This window comes from Ranitomeya imitator, chromosome 2 (assembly GCF_032444005.1).
Source record: "Ranitomeya imitator isolate aRanImi1 chromosome 2, aRanImi1.pri, whole genome shotgun sequence".
Lineage (NCBI taxonomy): Eukaryota > Metazoa > Chordata > Amphibia > Anura > Dendrobatidae > Ranitomeya > Ranitomeya imitator.
In genome coordinates this window covers 342,522,447-342,536,656 of record NC_091283.1, presented here as the reverse complement: position 1 = coordinate 342,536,656, position 14,210 = coordinate 342,522,447, and the positions used below count along the sequence as shown (strand labels likewise).

Below are 14,210 nucleotides of genomic sequence, written 5' to 3'. Positions count from 1 at the left end.
GATGCTAAATGTGGTTTGCGCATACTGCAAGGCTTAGATGCGAGGTGGAGATTTGACTTTGGGAGAGCGGATATTGCTGGATTGGTGTATGGAAGCCATGTTGCTTTTCAAGAGTCTTTGAGAAACTAAGAAGTTTTTATTAGTATTATTTTCGCCTACATAACATTGTTAGGTGATTTTTTTAATTTCATATTTGGGAGGCAGAATGAACAATTGAACACCATTCTCTACTGGTTCATCCTGTGAGGTTTTCTATTAACCTGTAAACTGTTATTATCTTGGTGAATAAATAAATAGTTTTTACATAACTTGCCATTTTTACCGAGAGTTTTAGTAGAAATGTTCAAAAATATATATTTCAAGATGATTTTATACAAAAATAATAATTTGTTTTATTCTTGGCAGATGACTGTGGCAGGAGATCAGAGGGACATCTGACATCTTCAATTTTTAAATCAGATGATATTGAGATCCCACAGGATACGATTGAAGTGAATGCCATTACTCCAGATATACCATCATCCCTTCACAGGAAAGATCTGTCATCTGATCTGTTGAAACAGTTCCTGTCTTCTGATTCATTACCGACTACTGGGAAAAATCAAAGTCACAAAATAAGCATTAAAAAACAAACTGCTCCTAAAGCAAAGAAGCCATTTTCACATTCAGAATGTGGAAACAGTTTTCCCATCGCAAAATCTATTCTTAAACATCAAAAAATTCATGCAGCGGAGAATAGATTTTCTTGTTCCACGTGTGGTAAATGTTTTAACCACAAATCACAACTTGTTAGTCACCAGAGAATTCACACAGGGGAGAAACCATTTTCATGTTCAGAATGTGGGAAATGTTTTAACATGAAAGCACATCTTGATGGCTACAAGAGAATCCACACAGGGGAGAAGCCTTTTCCATGTTCAGAGTGTGGGAAATGTTTTAGCCAGAAATCAGATTTTATTAAGCACCTTAGAACTCACACAGGAGAGAAACCTTTTTCATGTTCAGAGTGTGGGAAATGTTTTACTGAGAAATCAAGTCTTACGAGACATTACAGAACTCACACTGGGGAGAAGCCTTTTTCATGTTCAGAATGTGGGAAATGTTTTAACCAGAAAGAACATCTCGATACCCACTGGAGAATTCACACAGGGGAGAAGCCTTTTTCATGCCCAGAATGTGGGAAATGTTTTAACCAGAAATCAGATTTGGTTAAGCACCAGAGATCTCACACAGGGGAGAAGCCATTTTCCTGTTCAGAATGTGGGAAATGTTTTACAGATAAATCAAATCTTATCGTACATCAGAGAACTCACACAGGGGATTGTACATCAGAGAACTCACACAGGGGAGAAGCCTTTTTTCCTGTTTAGAATGTGGGAAATGTTTTGTAAGTAAATCATCTGTTCCTGCCGTGCCTACCAGTCCTGTGTTCTTGCCGTGCCTACCAGTTGTCACAATCCAATTTTGGATTTGTGGTAGATCTGGTTTGCTTCAGTTTAATACCTTTTTTCCTTTCTGGTCATCAGGGGTTAATGCAGTTTTTTCCCCCCGGTGGCTGCTGATGTTACTGCATTGCTGCTGGCTCAGCTGATGCTTGTGATGATTACTCCCTCCATCCTTTAAGAGGTCACCTGGTTCATCAGCTGACTGTCGGTGTTAGTTTATTCTTCAGCGACCAAGCCAGGAGTAGGATATAGCTGGGAACTGCTGTTCTTCAGAAGTGTCCGTTGTATCTGTTGTTTCTTCCTGCTGTGCTGTGTCTTGCAGCATTAAGCTAAGTTTGGTTTTTCTTTTCATTATCCGTTTACCTGTTTATTGTATAGTTATACATTGGTGCAGTCCACCTCCCTTGGGGGGTGTGGGGGTCACTATAGGGTCTGCATAGGAGACAGGGATATGCTGGCGGCTCGGGCCTCCTAACCTTCATAGGTACCCCCGAGATAAGGGAAAGCCAGAGCCCCTTATAGTGGCAGGGACAGGTGCGGGTTCCAAATACGCCGTCCTGCCCCTTTTATCGCCGTATTCGCCGTGACATTAACACCGACCATCACATTTTTTCTGGTGAACCATGGCTCAAATGCAGGACTTTGCCCAACTGCTTCAGGTCCTCACCGACGAGTTTAAGGTGCTGCATGGTGAGGTGGTGCAGCAGCTGCAACATTTGGTGGGGTTTTGGGCTTCGGGCCAGGTAAATGCTCAACCTGAGCCCAAGTTATCTCTTCCTGACAGGTTCTCTGGTGGGAGAGATAAATTTTTGGTTTTTAAGGAGGCCTGTAAGTTATACTTCAGGCTCCGCCCTCGTTCATCAGGGAGTGAGGAACAACGGGTGGGAATCATTGTTTCCCTTCTTAAGGGTGATCCCCAATCCTGGGCCTTCTCCCTGCCGCCCGGTTCTCCATCTCTATGGTCAGTGGACGAGTTTTTTGCAGCTCTGGCGCTGGTATGTTGTGACCCGGATGGCGTCTCCTTGGCGGAATCCCGACTCCGTAAGATCAAGCAGGGGGGTCGGCCGGTGGAAGAGTACTGTTCAGAGTTCAGGAGGTGGGCCACTGACACACAGTGGAATGACCCGGCCCTTAGGAGCCATTTTGTGCAGGGTCTGTCCCCTAGGTTACAAGATACTCTGGTACAGTATGCCGCCCCCAAGTCATTGGAGGCCGCCATGTCTCTTGCCATCTGGGTGGATAGACGTTTGAGGGAGAGGCATACACCAAATGTGCCCCCGGTAGTCCTTGCTAGGGAGGAGGACACACCTGACCAGGTGGATGAACCCATGCAGGTGGGAGGAGTTGCTTCCCAAACGGGGTTGTCTGAGGTTCGCCGTGGTGTGGGGGCATGTTTTTACTGTGGGCAGACTGGTCATTTTATCAATGTCTGCCCAGCTCGCGCCAAGATACATGTTCCATGAAAAAAGCCACGTCCCCCTGGTTGTGTGGAAGGAAGCGACCAGGGAGTGTATATTTACTCCATTTTTTTGTCTCAGTGTACCTTACCTGCTGAGGTGGTTGTAGGTGGGGTAACTGAGAATATTCCGGTGCTTGTGGACAGTGGAGCAGAAGTCAATTTGGTGGATGCTCATTTTGTCCAGAACCATGGCCTGATGAGTAGGTCGCTAGCTAGACCCCTAAGCATTCAGGCCATTGACTCTGTCCCGCTCAGCCAGGGGAGCATAACCCAAGTCGTTGACAAGATACATTTGCATATAGGGGCTTGTCATGAAGAGTTCCTGTCATGCAACGTCTTGGAGAACATACCAACTCCCATTGTCTTAGGTCTCCCTTGGTCGAGTAAACACAACCCGGTCATAGACTGGCGGTCCAGAGAAGTAGTCGGCTGGGGTCAGTCGTGTAAGGACTGCTGTCCAGGAGCTACGATCTCTGCCGTCCTTCTACAACCTACCCCTTCTTCTCCTGTGGGGGCAGTAGAGGTGTTTGAAGGGAGTAGGAGCAAGACTCTACCATCATTCCATTCTAACCCGGTATGTCAGAGACCTCTTAGGAGGAGGGGTCGGAGGAGGGTGGTGGTTCCCTCAGTGCATAGTGGGGGTGTGAGTTTGGTGACACAGGGGGAGGCCTCTGTTGTCGGTTCTATGAAGAGTTCACCATCTTGTGGCAGACGCATGCGTGAAAATAAACGTTCAGGTCCGGACCTGTGTGTGAATGATTACGTATGGGTGTCCACCAAAAATATCAGGTGGAAGTGTGGAACTGGAATCTGGAGTTTGAGGGTAATCGGGCCATACCGAGTGTCAGCCATTGTCGGTCCGAAGACTTACCAGTTGGAGTTACCCTCTGTAATGCCCATACACAATTCATTCCACAGGTCGGCGCTTTGGAGATTTGTGCCGCCTACGTTGTCCTCTCCAATGTGCTGTGTCCACCGTAAACATAAGGGTCAGGTGACTGAGGAGGTGAACTCTGGTGAATCGAGACGTTCTCACTGTAGGTTGTTTGCTGGTGAGGTACAGTGTCGAGGGTCCAGAGGCCCCTCATTGAAAGGGGTGTACTGTCACGATCCAATTTTGGATTTGTGGCAGATCTGGTTTGCTTCAGTTTAATACCTTTTTTCCTTTCTGGTCATCGGGGGTTAATGCAGTTTCTTCCCCCCGGTGGCCGCTGATGTTACTGCATTGCTGCTGGCTCAGCTGATGCTTGTGATGACCACTCCCTCCATCCTTTAAGAGGTCACCTGGTTCATCAGTTGACTGTCGGTGTTATTTCATTCTTCAGCGACCAAGCCAGGAGTAGGATATAGCTGGGAACTGCTGTTCTTCAGAAGTGTCCATTGTATCTGGTGTTTCTTCCTGCTGTGCCTTGCAGCATTAAGCTAAGTTTGGTTTTTCTTTTCATTATCTGTTTACCTGTTTATTGTATCGGTATACATTGGTGCAGTCCACCTCCCTTGGGGGGAGTGGGGGTCACTATAGGGTCTGCATAGGAGACAGGGATACGCTGGCGGATCGGGCCTCCTAACCTTCATAGGTACCGCCGAGATAAGGGAAAGCCAGAGCCCCTTATAGTGGCAGGGACAGGTGCGGGTTCCAAATACGCCGTCCTGCCCCTTTTATCGCCGTATTCGGCGTGACACCAGTTCTGTGTTCCTGCTGTCCCTGCCAGTCCTGTGTTCCTGCCGTATCTACCAGTCCTGTGTTCCTGCCGTGCCTACCAGTCCTGTGTACCTGCCATGCCTACCAGTCCAGTGTTCCTGCCGTCCCTGCCAGTCCTGTGTTTCTGCCGTATCTACCAGTCCTGTGTTCCTGCCGTTCCTGCCTGACCTGTGTTTCCAGCTGTGCCTGCCTATCCTGTGTTTCTGCCGTATTCACCAGTCCTGTGTTCCTGTCGTTCCCTGCCAAATGTTTCTTTTCACCATACCGGTCAGTACTCTGTCCTGGCAGCCTCTGCCCGTCCTGTGTCTCTGCTGTTCGGGTCACCTCGGTGACTCCGTCTCTCTCCCGTCTGCTGTCCTTCTTTGGTTCAGCCCACAGTTGTCCCTTTGGCTCCGGCAGTTGCGGCTTCACCCTCCTTGGGCCTGTCCTAAACACTCCCTGTACAGGGGGTGGCGCTATCTGGTCCGCTTGTCCTCGGGGGCTCTGAAGTCGCGACCCAGGGGGTCCACTACTCGAGTTCTCATACAATGTTTTATAGGAAAAGTTAACAACTAGATCAAAACTAGCTGAAATGGAGCTGCTTATTTATGACCAGCATAGAAAGGATTGTTAACCTCTACAGCACCAAAGATAACCAAATTGATTTAATACGGGATCCAAATGCACAGGCTAAATGGAAGATCTGCAATTTACAATATGCAGTGATCTTCCCCCAGATCTCCCAGGTTGGCATGACACACTCTTGACAGCGCGACTTTTTAGTGTTGGAATTTTCCCCCCAAATAGACGTTGTTGTTGGGGATTTAACATGTGTTTTATTCCATACATTTTGCTTTACAGGTTCATTATCTATGGTAGTTTGATTGTGGTGGGATTGGCCAGCCTCACTAATGTGAGTCTGCAACTCCCTGGTAGTTTTTAAAAAAAAGTCTCCATTGCCTAATGGCCATGATCTAAATTTAAGACACCCCAGCTCTGCACTATTATAAAAAGTTCTCTTTGAATGTCTTATAGGTCTTCTTGAAACTCATCTGACAGAAAATATTGGCCCTTACGATAGTTTAGATTGCCAAGAGCCACCAAGCCTTATACTGTAATTACCCCAGAGTGGTTTCACGACTAGTTAATGATTTTTTTTTACTGATGAAGGCTGTTGAGTTTGATCATATCAGTTGATGTGTTATTATCTATAGTCACAGTTTTTTACTACAGTAGTTACAGCCCAGAATACTCTGATTTAACCACTTTCCTAATCAGTCCCCATTTTTCAAATCTGACGTGTGTGGTGATAACTTTGTAATTGTTTACAAATGATAATAGGAAACAAATGGACCCTACAAATTATTTTCTAAATTCTGTTGAATCTGACAATACCCTATATACAGTTGTACACTACTGTCTGGGCACATGGCAGAGTTAAGAAGGGAAGGAGTGTCATTTAGATATTTGAATGCAGATCTTGCTGGAATAGTTTGAAGACACAATGTATTGGGGGAACTGTTCATGTTACCCTGCCAGCTCAGAAGATGGCTACCACAAATAGGCTTGACGCTATCAACTCCTTTGTCTAGATCCCAGGGATTTCCTTGCTCATCACCATTTAATCCCTCTATATGGCTCTGGATTTACACAAGGACCCTTAAGGTACCGTCACACTGAACGATATCGCTAGCAATCCGTGACGTTGCAGCGTCCTGGCTAGCGATATCGTTCAGTTTGACACGCAGCAGCGATCAGGATCCTGCTGCGATGTCGTTGGTCGCTGCAGTAAGTCCAGCACTTTATTTGGTCGCTGGACTTCCTGCTGACATTGCTGAATCTGCGTGTGTGACGCCGATCCAGCGATGTCTTCACTGGTAACCAGGGTAAACATCGGGTTACTAAGTGCAGGGCCGCGCTTATTAACTCGATGTTTACCATGGTTACCAGCGTAAACGTTAAAAAAACAAACACTACATACTTACCTTCAGCTGTCTGTCCCCGGAGCTCTGCTTCTCTGCACTCCTCCTGCATCCTGTGTCAGCGCCGGCCAGCCGGAAAGCACAGCGGTGACGTCACCGCTCTGCTTTCCGGCTGACCGGCGCTGACAGTGCAGAGGAAAGCAGAGCGCCGGGGACAGACAGCTGAAGGTAAGTATGTAGTGTTTGTTTTTTTAACGTTTACGCTGGTAACCATGGTAAACATCGGGTTACTAAGCGCGGCCCTGCGCTTAGTAACCCGATGTTTACCCTGGTTACTGGGGACCTCGGGATCGTTGGTCGCTGGAGAGCTGTCTGTGTGACAGCTCTCCTGCGACGCTGCAGCGATCGACATCGTTGTCGGTATCGCTGCAGCGTCGCTTAGTGTGACGGTACCCTTAGGCTTGGGCCGTGGTGTTACCTGCTGTTCTGTGGTGTGAGATGGCAGGAAGAATAGTCAGGTAGTTGAGTCAGAACCAGGAGGGCAGACAAAATACAAAATCAGAAGACACAAGAGTAGTCAGTAAAAGGGCCAGGCTCACAACAGGGAACAAATGCACAAGCCAGGAGCTGAGCACAGAGGACTGAACCACAGGAGAACAAGGCTGTGTCTGACAGCTTCTGGCACTATGCTTCGAACTTTAGTAGGATGGCGCTTTCCATTTGGATGAAGCAGGGAGCAGATTACTTCAGCTGGATAGCACACACCCATACTGCCAGACTGGATGATTTTCTATTGGTTCCAGTCACCCTAATCTTAGTTTCTGGACAAAGCCTGTGCCACCCAGAGCTCTTGGTTCCAAAACCACCTGCAAAATGAATAAGGTGGCGCAGGGTGACGGAAGCAGATGTCACAGGATCTGGTTCCATAGGAGATGAAGTATAACATTTACAGAAGGCCTAATATGACAAAATAGCAAAGCAGTAAAAATCTCGATAAAGTGACTCCATTTTTGAAACTCTAACCCTCTGTGAATTAATCTAGAGCACTAGTGACTATTTTGACTCCACAGCCAATTTCTGGAAATTAACATGCAGTGGATGTTGCAAAGTGAAAATTGCACATTTACCATTTTATTACCACTACATAGTGCCCAGAATGTGCTCCAGGAAACACAGTAAATTAAGTGGATTCTTCACACTGTAGTAATGCCAAATACATGGATGCTAAATGTGGTTTGGGCATACTGCAAGACTTACGGTACCGTCACACTAAGCGACGCTGCAGCAATATAGACAACGATGTCGATCGCTGCAGCGTCGCTGTTTGGTCACTGGAGAGCTGTCACACAGACAGCTCTCCAGCGACCAACGATCCCGAAGTCCCCGGGTAACCAGGGTAAACAGGCGCTCACAGTCGATGCGGGAAGCTGACGGCGAGGGACATGACCAGACACCGGAATGTAATTATGTAGTGTTTGGTTTTTTTTTACATTTACAACGGTAACCAGGGTAAACATCGGGTTACTAAGCGCGGCCCTGCGCTTAGTAACCCGATGTTTACCCTGGTTACCAATGAAGACATCGCTGAATCGGCGTCACACGCCGATTCAGCGATGTCAGCGGGAGATCAGCGACGAAATAAAGTTCTTATCTTTCCCCAACGATCTCCCAGCAGGGGCCTGATCGTTGGTCGCTGTCACACATAACGATTTCGTTAACGATATCGTTGCTATGCCACAAAAAGCAACGATATCGTTAACGATATCGTTATGTGTGACGGTACCTTTAGATGCCAGGTGGAGATTTGACTTTGGGAGAGCGGATATTGCTGGATTGGTGTATGGAAGCCATGTTGCTTTTCAAGAGTCTTTGAGAAACTAAGAAGTTTTTATTAGTATTATTTTCGCCTACATAACATTGTTAGGTGATTTTTTATTTCATATTTGGGAGGCAGAATGAACAATTGAACACCATTCTCTACTGGTTCATCCTGTGAGGTTTTCTATTAAACTGTAAACTGTCATTATCTTGGTGAATAAATAAATAGTTTTTACATAACTTGCCATTTTTACCGAGAGTTTAAGTATAAATGTTCAAAAATATATATTTCAAGATTATTTTATACAAAAATAATAATTTGTTTTATTCTTGGCAGATGACTGTGGCAGGAGATCAGAGGGACATCTGACATCTTCAATTTTTAAATCAGATGATATTGAGATCCCACAGGATACGATTGAAGTGAATGCCATTACTCCAGATATACCATCATCCCTTCACAGGAAAGATCTGTCATCTGATCTGTTGAAACAGTTCCTGTCTTCTGATTCATTACCGACTACTGGGAAAAATCAAAGTCACAAAATAAGCATTAAAAAACAAACTGCTCCTAAAGCAAAGAAGCCATTTTCACATTCAGAATGTGGAAACAGTTTTCCCATCGCAAAATCTATTCTTAAACATCAAAAAATTCATGCAGCGGAGAATAGATTTTCTTGTTCCACGTGTGGTAAATGTTTTAACCACAAATCACAACTTGTTAGTCACCAGAGAATTCACACAGGGGAGAAACCATTTTCATGTTCAGAATGTGGGAAATGTTTTAGCCAGAAATCAGATTTTATTAAGCACCTTAGAACTCACACAGGAGAGAAGCCTTTTTCATGTTCAGAGTGTGGGAAATGTTTTACTGAGAAATCAAGTCTTATGAGACATCACAGAACTCACACTGGGGAGAAGCCTTTTTCATGTTCAGATTGTGGGAAATGTTTTGTAGATAAATCAACTCTTCTTACACATCAGAGAACTCACACAGGGGAGAAGCCTTTTTTATGTTCAAAATGTGGGAAATGTTTTACAGAGAAATCAAGTCTTATCAAACATCACAGAACTCACACTGGAGAGAAGCCTTTTCATGTTCAGAATGTGGGAAATGTTTTACACAGAAATCAAATTTTGTTAGGCATCAGAAAACTCACATAGGGGAGATGCTTATTTCCTGTTCAGAATGTGGGAAATATTTTAACCTTGTTATGCATCAAATAAGTCACACTGGAGAGAAGCTTTTTTCATGTTTAGAATGTGAGAAATGTTTTAACCAGAAATCTGATTTTGTTAGGCAGCAGAGAATTCACACAGGGGAGAAGCCTTTTTCATGTTCAGAATGTGGGAAATGTTTTAATTGGAAAAACCATCCTGATAGCCAACAGGGAACCCACCCAGGGGAGGAGCCTGTTTCATGTTCGGAATGTGGAAAATGTTTTGTGAATAAATCATCTCTTTTTAGTCACCAGAGAAGTCACACAGGGTAAAAGTCTTTTTTTTTAATTTTATTAATTTATATTCTTAATGTTAATAAAAATAATTTTATTTATATAGCGCCAACACATTCCGCTGCGCTTTACAATTTATAGAGGGGACTTGTACAGACAATAGACATTACAGCATAACAGAAATCACAGTTCAAAATAGATACCAAGAGGAATGAGGGCCCTGCTCGCAAGCTTACGAACTTCAGAATGTTTGAAATATTTTATACAGAAATAAAATTTTGTTAAGCACCAGAGCAATCACACAGCAGAGAATACTTTTTTATATTCTTAATGTGGAAAATGTTTTACTTGGAAATGAAATGTTAAGCTTCAGAGAAGTCACACAGAGGAGAAGCTTTTTTCATGTTCAGAATGTTGGAAATGTTTTAACCGAAAATTGTATCTTAAAGGAGTTGTTCAATACTAGGACACCCCCTTGCCATTTCTCATGTTTGGCCCAATAAAATAAAAGTAAGAATACTCCGCTCCTGTGCTGTTATTGTTCTAGTGGTGTTGGTGTTGGGACTTGAAGTTTTTACATCACATGAGCCTTGCGCTTAATTAGTGCTGGCTTCGCTGTCACCACATTCGGACGTATTGAACATCAACAGGAAACAAGGGCTCCAGCTACTCTCTGACTTCTTTATGAGATTTGATGTGTCTGAAGGTAGGGACAGTGATGCTTGCGCTGATTGGCCACAAAGCTTACATGGTGTAAGAACCTCAAATGAGGCCCGAGAACGCAAGTGCCAACAGTACTGGAACAGGTCCGGCATGGGAGGTTTGTATAAGTGTTACTAGGACCAAGCAAGAGGAAATAGGATTGTCCAACCTTCTTTTTTTTTTTTAATCAGATATTTTTTATTAACCACGAAAACCATTTTCCATAAATTTATACAATTAATTTGGATATTACATACAAATAAAGAAAAAAAAACAAATATATTTTGTTATACCCGAACTATAACCAACCCACCCACATATCTCAACGGAATGTCTCATGTATCCTATTTTCATTTTCTTTTAATTCTCAATGCATGTTCTAAAGCGCCATATATCATCCATTTAGTTTAACCTTCAATACAATATACTATGCCTGTAGCGGTATCAGCAAGTCCAGTATTCTATCCCTAAGTAATTGTATAGATAGTAGGTCAGAAGTGTCCTGTCATGGACCCCAGACTCTTTCATATTTACTCATAGCCATTCTTTTATATATATATATATATATATATATATATACTAGATGGTTGCCCGATTCTAACGCATCGGGTATTCTAGAATAGGTATGTCCACGTAGTATATTGGCCAGCCACGTAGTAGAATGCTCAGCCACGTAGTATATTGCCCAGTGACGTAGTATATTGCCCAGCGACGTAGTATATTGCCTAGCCTCGTAGTAGATTGCCCAGCTACATAGTATATTGGCTAGTGACTTGTATATTGCCCATCCCACGTAGTATATTGCCCAGCCCACGTAATATATTGGCCAGTGACATAGTATATAGCCGAGTCACGTAGTTTATTGCCCAGCCACGTAGTACATTGCTCAGCCACGTAGTAGATTGCCCAGCCACGTAGTAGATTGCCCAGTTACATTATATATTGCCCAGTGACGTAGTATATTGCCCAGTTACATTGCATATTGCTCAGTGACATAGTATACAGCAGAGCCACATAGTATATTGCCCAGTGACGTAGTATATTGCCCAGGGACGTAGTATACAGCACAGAGCCACATAGTATATTGCCCAGTGACATAGTATATGGCCCAGTGACGTAGTATACAGCACAGAGCCACGTAGCATATTGCACAGCCCATGTAGTATATTGCACAGCCCTTGTAGTTTATTGCCCAGCCAGGTATGACACAGGTTATAAAAAATAAACATAAACTCACCTTCCGCAGGCGCGTTGTAGCACTGTCACCTGTGTGGGGTGCAGGCGGCATCTTCCGGTCCCAGGGTGTGCCGACGTCGCGGTCACATGACCGTGTAGTGGTCACATGACCGTTACGTCACGGCAAGTCCTTTCCGCGCATGTGCGCAGGACTTGTGATGACGTTGCGGTCACATGACCGTGACGTCATGGCAGGTCCTTCTGCCAGACCATCCGTGTGACCGGAACGTGCCGGTTGCATCGCGAGGAGCTTGAAAGGCGGCGTAGGTGAGTAATCATTTTTTATTTTTAACATTCAATGTTTTTACTATTGGCGCTGCATAGGCTGCGTCAATAGTAAAAAAAACTTGGTCACACAGGGTTAATAGCAGCGGTAACGGACTGCATTACACCGCGGCATAATGCGGTCCGTTACCGCTGCCATTAACCCTGTGTGAGGGCAGACTGGAGGGGTGTATGCAGGCGCTGGGCAGTGAGTGCGGGGAGTAAGGAGCGGCCATTTTCTTCCGGACTGTGCGTGTCGCTGATTGGTCGCGGCAGCCATGACAGGCAGCTGCCGAGACCAATCAGCGAACCAATAACCGTTACAGACAGAAGGACAGACGGAAGTACCCCTTAGACAATTATATAGTAGATATATATATATACATATATATATATACACACTAGATGGTGGCCCGATTCTAACGTATCGGGTGTTCTAGAATATGTAGTTAGTATATAGCACAGGCTACGTACTATATTGCACAGTGACGTAGTATATAACACAACCGACGTAGTATATAACATAGCTACGTAGTATATAAGAGAGCTACGTAGTATGTAACACAGCGTACGTAGTATATAGCAGAGCCACGTAGTATGTAACATAGCCACGTAGTATATTGTAGAGCCTTGTAGTATATTGCACAGGCACATAGTATACTGCACAGCCACGTAGTATATAACACAGTCGCATAGTGTATTGCAGAGCTACGTAGTGTATTGCACAGCTATGTAGTATATTGGTCAGTGACGTAGTATATATACAGTTAGGTCTATATATATTTGGACAGACAACATTTTTCTAATTTTGGTTATAGACATTACCACAATGAATTTTAAACTAAACAGTTCAGATGCAGTTGAAGGTCAGAGTTTCAGCTTTCATTTGAGGGTATGCACATTAAAATTGGATGAAAGGTTTAGGAGTTTCAGCTCTTTAACATTTGCCACCCTGTTTTTAAAGGGACCAAAAGTAATTGGACAATTGACTCCAAGGCTATTTCATGGACAGGTGTGGGGAATCCCTTCGTTATGTCATTCTCAATTAAGCAGATAAAAGGGCTGGAGTTGATTGGAGGTGTGGTGCTTGCATTTGGAAGGTTTTGCTGTGAGGTAAACATGCGGTCAAAGGAGCTCTCCATGTAGGTGAAACAAGCCATCCTTAAGCTGCGAAAACATAAAAAAAAACCATCCGAGCAATTGTTACATTATTAGGAGTGGCAAAATCTACAATTTGGTACATCCTGAGAAAGAAAGAAAGCTCTGGTGAACTCATCAATGCAAAAAGACATAGTAACATAGTAACATAGTAAGGCCGAAAAAAGACATTTGTCCATCCAGTTCAGCCTATATTCCATCATAATAAATCCCCAGATCTACGTCCTTCTACAGAACCTAATAATTGTATGATACAATATTGTTCTGCTCCAGGAAGACATCCAGGCCTCTCTTGAACCCCTCGACTGAGTTCGCCATCACCACCTCCTCAGGCAAGCAATTCCAGATTCTCACTGCCCTAACAGTAAAGAATCCTCTTCTATGTTGGTGGAAAAACCTTCTCTCCTCCAGACGCAAAGAATGCCCCCTTGTGCCCGTCACCTTCCTTGGTATAAACAGATCCTCAGCGAGATATTTGTATTGTCCCCTTATATACTTATACATGGTTATTAGATCGCCCCTCAGTCGTCTTTTTTCTAGACTAAATAATCCTAATTTCGCTAATCTATCTGGGTATTGTAGTTCTCCCATCCCCTTTATTAATTTTGTTGCCCTCCTTTGTACTCTCTCTAGTTCCATTATATCCTTCCTGAGCACCGGTGCCCAAAACTGGACACAGTACTCCATGTGCGGTCTAACTAGGGATTTGTACAGAGGCAGTATAATGCTCTCATCATGTGTATCCAGACCTCTTTTAATGCACCCCATGATCCTGTTTGCCTTGGCAGCTGCTGCCTGACACTGGCTGCTCCAGGTAAGTTTATCATTAACTAGGATCCCCAAGTCCTTCTCCCTGTCAGATTTACCCAGTGGTTTCCCGTTCAGTGTGTAATGGTGATATTGATTCCCTCTTCCCATGTGTATAACCTTACATTTATCATTGTTAAACCTCATCTGCCACCTTTCAGCCCAAGTTTCCAACTTATCCAGATCCATCTGTAGCAGAATACTATCTTCTCTTGTATTAACTGCTTTACATAGTTTTGTATCATCTGCAAATATCGATATTTT

General features: G+C 44.1%; 3 protein-coding genes across 5 annotated transcripts in view; all 3 read left to right on the top strand.

The window, feature by feature from the left end:
- The window catches only part of LOC138663698 (oocyte zinc finger protein XlCOF6.1-like), a 62,473-nt gene extending 55,983 nt beyond the window's left edge, over positions 1-6,490 (top strand). For all 3 annotated transcript variants that reach the window (XM_069749998.1, XM_069750000.1, XM_069750001.1), the window contains one exon: positions 406-6,490. In XM_069749998.1, the coding sequence (XP_069606099.1) occupies positions 406-1,370 (965 nt within the window). In that variant the 3' untranslated portion in view covers positions 1,371-6,490. The remainder of the gene's footprint in view (positions 1-405) is intronic.
- On the top strand, positions 2,069-9,489 carry LOC138666514 (gastrula zinc finger protein XlCGF17.1-like). The gene is made up of 2 exons (XM_069754731.1): positions 2,069-2,135; positions 8,768-9,489. The coding sequence occupies exons 1-2, from the start codon at positions 2,069-2,071 to the stop codon at positions 9,487-9,489; spliced, it is 789 nt and encodes a 262-aa protein (XP_069610832.1).
- Positions 9,490-9,494: 5 nt separating this feature from the next.
- Positions 9,495-9,818, top strand: LOC138666513 (gastrula zinc finger protein XlCGF71.1-like). Its single transcript, XM_069754727.1, has one exon. It carries the CDS (start codon positions 9,495-9,497, stop codon positions 9,816-9,818), a length of 324 nt encoding a protein of 107 aa, XP_069610828.1.
- The last annotated feature ends 4,392 nt before the right edge of the window (positions 9,819-14,210 follow it).